Source organism: Micromys minutus (genome assembly GCF_963924665.1).
Source record: "Micromys minutus genome assembly, chromosome: 25".
NCBI lineage: Eukaryota > Metazoa > Chordata > Mammalia > Rodentia > Muridae > Micromys > Micromys minutus.
The window spans coordinates 825,618-831,149 of NC_137960.1; the positions used below are offsets into that span (position 1 = coordinate 825,618).

At 35.8% G+C, this 5,532-nt stretch overlaps 1 protein-coding gene across 1 annotated transcript; it reads left to right on the forward strand.

Moving 5' to 3' along the window:
• Positions 1 to 1,557: 1,557 nt before the first annotated feature.
• On the forward strand, positions 1,558 to 2,484 carry LOC308436941 (olfactory receptor 12D1-like; the record flags this gene model as incomplete). The annotated part of the gene is made up of 1 exon (XM_080937948.1): positions 1,558 to 2,484. One exon carries the CDS (start codon positions 1,558 to 1,560, stop codon positions 2,482 to 2,484), a length of 927 nt encoding a protein of 308 aa, XP_080794074.1.
• Between the last annotated feature and the right edge of the window lie 3,048 nt (positions 2,485 to 5,532).

Sequence of the window (5,532 nt, forward strand, 5' to 3'; positions counted from 1 at the left end):
CATTTTATGGAACTTGAAGCCCAACATCAAATATAATGGGAAGAATATACACAAACACTGTCAGAATCTTTGGCTGCTGAGATCATCTGCTTCCATGGTGATTCCTATGTTGTGAATAAGAAAAAAGATTATATAAGAACGTACCTATTTTTTCTACGTTTTACATACACAAATATAGTTACTACTAAATTTAAAACATAGCTTTCCTTTTCATTTTTATGGATTAAAATGTATTAATTTTGTTTTTTAAATTAGCTTGAAAGATAGGTGATTTTCACATGGTATTTTTTCCAAACGTATTTCATTTTGGTTGATTTTGCTCCCCACTCCTGTCTTCTCCCTGTCTCTTCCTATGTTGGTCCATGTATTTCCTTCAACATTGTTCCACTGTCTTCTACATTCCTTCCTTTAAAGTTCTTTTTCTAATCACATGGTCTCCTTTCTAGTTTTCTGGGTTTCACTCATTTTTACACCCACTTGGAACTACATATTTAACTAGGTCTGAATGTAAGAGGGAACATGCAGCATTCATCTTTCTGTGCCTTGGTTGGTTACCTGCTCAACATTACAGTGATTGCAAATCCATAATTTCATTTTAACTTACAGACATAAAATTTCATCGTGTACATGTACCAAATTTTTATTATTTGTTGCTACTTGAAAATCTAAGCTGATTCATTTTCTTGACTACAGTATATGCATCAGGAATAAACATTGATGTGCATCTATGTCGTAGGACATAGAGTCCTGTGGGTTCATCCCAGATTCAGTATATCTGGGTCACATGGAGGTTCTGCTTTTAATTTTTAGAGAAACAACCAGCCTGATGTCCATAATGGCTACACCTCTTTACATACCACACTTTAAAACTATTTATTACCATTCATATCTTTTTGTCAAATATCTATTTATTGATTGGTAGAGTTTTCTTTTGTAGTCCATTACATACTTTAGATATTAATATTGTGCTTAAAGTATATCTAGAGAATATTTTTGTCCATTCCATAGGCTCTGTGGATACCATCATTGCTGTGCAGAATATTTTCATTTCATGTAATCACATTGGCCAATTGCTCTGGTGCTATGTTTCTTGCCTTTAAAGACTCAGTGGTTGGGATGAGTCCATCTACTCATATTCTCCTCTGGTTGGAATCTTTCAAGTGTATTTACCTCCAAGATGTCTACTGGGTGAACTCTTTAAAAGCCACTCCTTGGAGACAACTTAGGAGACAAGAACATAGGGTCAAAATGGAAATGTTCACATAAAAAAAACTGTGGTGAGCTTGTGTTCCACTCAAAGTCACTAACTAAAGAGGAAATGATTAGGGATAATGTAGTAAATTAGAAGATTTTTTATCACAACCCACAACAGACATTTATTTAACAACTGTTATTTAACATAATAATGGGTAAATACTAGAAAAAAAATTTCAAAGACATCATGGAGAACAATAACTCACTCACAAAATATTTGGATTATGAAAGGAAAATCTATGGCCAAAAGACTTGTCAACATGCAGGGTAGCATTGTATAATAATTGTCCTTTGTTATAGGTGATGTCCAATCAAACCTCCATCACTGAATTTCTCCTCCTGGGAGTGACAGACATACAAGAATTAAACCCTATTCTCTTTGCAATTTTCTTCACCATCTATTTTGTCAATATAACTGGGAATGGAGCCATCCTGATGATCGTCATCTTGGATCCAAGACTCCACTCACCTATGTACTTCTTCCTGGGAAACCTGGCATGTCTAGATATCTGCTTCTCCACTGTGACACTGCCAAAGATGTTGGAGAACCTCCTCTCCACAAGTAAAGCAATCTCCTTCTTGGGATGCATAACTCAGCTTCATTTCTTCCACTTCCTGGGTAGCACTGAGGCCATGCTGCTGCCGGTGATGGCATTTGACCGCTTTGTGGCTATCTGCAAACCTCTCCACTATTCTGTCATCATGAATCACCAGCTCTGTATTCACATGACTGTTACTATCTGGATATTGGGCTTCTTACATGCCTTGCTTCACTCTGTAATGACATCTCGTTTGAGCTTCTGTGGTCCCAATCATGTCCATCATTTCTTCTGTGATATTAAGCCTTTGCTGGACCTGGCCTGTGGAAACACTGAGCTCAACCTTTGGCTGCTCAATACAGTCACAGGCACCATTGCACTCACTCCCTTTTTTCTTACATGTCTCTCCTACTTCTATATCATCACCTACCTTCTCCTCAAGACCCGTTCTTGCAGCATGCTCCACAAAGCACTGTCCACTTGTGCCTCTCACTTCATGGTTGTTTTTCTGTTCTATGCTCCTGTTCTTTTTATCTACATTCGCCCCACCTCGGGCAACTCTCTGGATCAGGACAGAACCATTGCCATCATGTACAGTGTGGTCACTCCTGCTCTCAATCCACTCATCTACACCTTGAGGAACAAGGAAGTGAGGAGTGCACTGAACAGAAAGATGGGAAGATGGCTCTGACTTGAAGCAATCTCAAGAGTCATAAATACCCAGTAAGTAGAAAAGTTTAGAAACAGCTAAATTTGTCAAATTTAATAATGTATGTTATTGAGAAAACTGGACAAAGAAAAATATATAAGAATCTGATGGTATGATATGATAATCCAAATGACCCTCACACATGTAATGCACAAGCCACTGAATTCTTTTCTTGAGTGCATTTGAAAGTATCAATTTATAATCTTTGCTTGTCTTAGATATATTCTAATATTTTATTGCATGTAGTAGGTTAGGCTAAGAAATATATGTGTACCATCTATTTTTAAGATTTAAAAAAGAGTACTTGTTATCTATTTGTACCTTTTGGTTATACCTACTACTCAAGGGAATAAAATTATTATGCTTTTTCTTTTCTCATACAATAACAATATACCCAGATTATAGTTTCCCTGTCTTCTACTGCCCCCAGTTCCTCCTTAACTCCCCTCCCTACTAGATCTACTCCATTTCTGTTCATTATATTCATTAGAAAGTAATAGGTCTCTAAGTATTAACAACCAAACATGGCAAAATATAATATATAATAAGGAAAAAAATCATCACATCAAATCTGGACAAGGCAACCCCAAAAATGGTAAAAAGCCCCAAGAGAAGTCACATGAATCAGAGACCCACTAATTTACACACACACAACAGCCCCATAAAAATTACTAAGCTGAAAGCTATAGTACGTATGTAAAGGGCCTCTTGGAGAGCCCTGTGGGCTTCTTGCTTGCTGCTGCTTTGGTATTTGTGAGTTCTAATGAACCTTGCTTGGCTGATTCAGGAGGCTCTTCTTCTAGTGTTTCCATTCCCTGAGGCTTTTATGCTTCTTCTTCCAAGGGGTTTCTTGAGGTCTGATGGAAGGGATTTGATGGAGACATCCCATTGAGATCTATGCATTCCAAGGATTCTGTCCCTGAATAATGTTTGGGGATTTCCATGGGATCTTCTTGGTCAACAAATCAATTGCCTGCAACTGAGCCCAACCACCAGAAGCATCATTTGGTAACACGAGATGGCCTGTTGGGTTTCCATCTCCCATATTGTTAGGGGACCTAATTCGGATTGCTTTCATATACTTTGGAAGTTTCCACGGCACTAGATTTCCATATCATCCCTCCAATGCCCCACAGTTCCAGCTGTCTCTCCTCACCTTCCCTCCCTCAATCCTATCTCTCTTTTTTCTTCCTTCCTGATCCTCCAGTTCCTGTCCCCACCCACCCCAGTCAGTCCATAAAAATCTGTTTTATTTCTGCCTCAAGGGAGAGAGCTACACCCCCCCCACAGTCCCTTCCTCTATACCTAACCTTTCTGGGATGTAAGCTTGTTATTATTTATTTAATGGTTAATATCCACAAATAAGTGAATATATCACATGCCCTTTTTCCAGGCTTCCTCCAGAAAAACACCACGTCTCTTCTCAGCAAAAGATCCACCCATGTGTCTGCTTCAGCAAAAAATATCCTCTCATAAGACATTTTCCAGAAAAACGTCACATGACACAACTGGATCCCCAAAAAACAAATCAGAAAATTCCACTTCAGAACACAGGCATTCATTATTCTCTACTTCCTGGCTATGGAGGCAATGTGACTGTCTTGCTATGTGCTCCTGCTACACTGTAGCCCCTTGAACTGTGAGCTGGGATGAAACCATTATCCTTTAAGTTATTTTTGAATACAAAAGTAAGACAACTTGTACCTTAAAGTGTTTTTTTTTTTTCCTACCTTTTCTCTAATCCTTTCAGAGTTTCAGGTCTTACCTTGAAGTCTTTGATACATTTGGAGTTTTTTTTTTTTAAAGTAAGATATAGAGTATAATTTTATTCTACATATGGATATATAGTTTTCAACACACCACTTTTTGAAGTATCTTTTGTATAATGTGTAGTGTGGACATGTTTTTAAAAACACATATAGGGTTTTATCAGAATCTTCTATTTTATATTGTTTGATTTAACGATCTGGTCCTGTGTGTTGTGCAGCTTTATTGTTCTGACTCTGTAGTGTAGTTTGAAATCAAGCCAAGATAATATGTCCAGCACTGTTATTTTCTTCACAGAACTCCTCTGTCTATTACAGGTCTTTTGTGCTTTGATATTCCTTTTAAGATTTTTCTATTTCTATGAATAAATGTTTTGGGACTTTGATTTGGATTGCACTAAATATCTAATTTGCTTTAAGAAATATAGCCATTTTTACAGTGTTATTTTTTCATGTCCCAGTGTTATATGCTTGTTCCAGGTATAAGAAAAATAAGAAATAGTTTTGAATTTATTTAATTGGAAATTAGACTAAATGACTATGCTTAGTAGATATTTTGTTTCTGCTTGTAATATATAGGCAGAAAAAAACTAGATTATTTTCATATTTCTAAAGCAAATTTATAACTTTCCATTAAATTTATACATTTAGCATGATGACCACTTACGCTTCATAACTTTTGCACAGCTATGATCAACATGGTATGCACTTTTATTTTATGCTTTGTAAAAGAACACACACAAAAAACTAAAAATTTGTTTTGTTACAATAAAATGACTATAGACTTGTAGCAATAGATTTAGATAGTGACATTGTAAGAAATAGACAATACATTATACACCTTATATATTTATTGAAATGTCACAATTCACTCCATAAAATTACAATTATCACACATTAACAGATGAAAAACTTTCAAATACAAGACTGTGGGTAAAAATATGCATGTATTTTACAACTTCTCTAACAATAACTTCATGTGTTCATGTCCAGTAAATGAACTTTTGGTGTATATAAAAATTAGCTTTTGAATATTGCTTTAATTGGGATGTAATTTTACTTTCTGTTATTAGGCTGGATGATAATAAGATATACCATTTAAAAACCATTATTTACATAAAGTGAAAGACACTGAAAATTTCCAAATTGGTTCTTAGCATAAAAAGAAAATTCACATCTGTGATAATGGACTCGTGATCCTGAGTTCTTGAATTGACCTCACCATTGCATTAAGTTTGTAAATGGCACAAATTATAATTTTAGA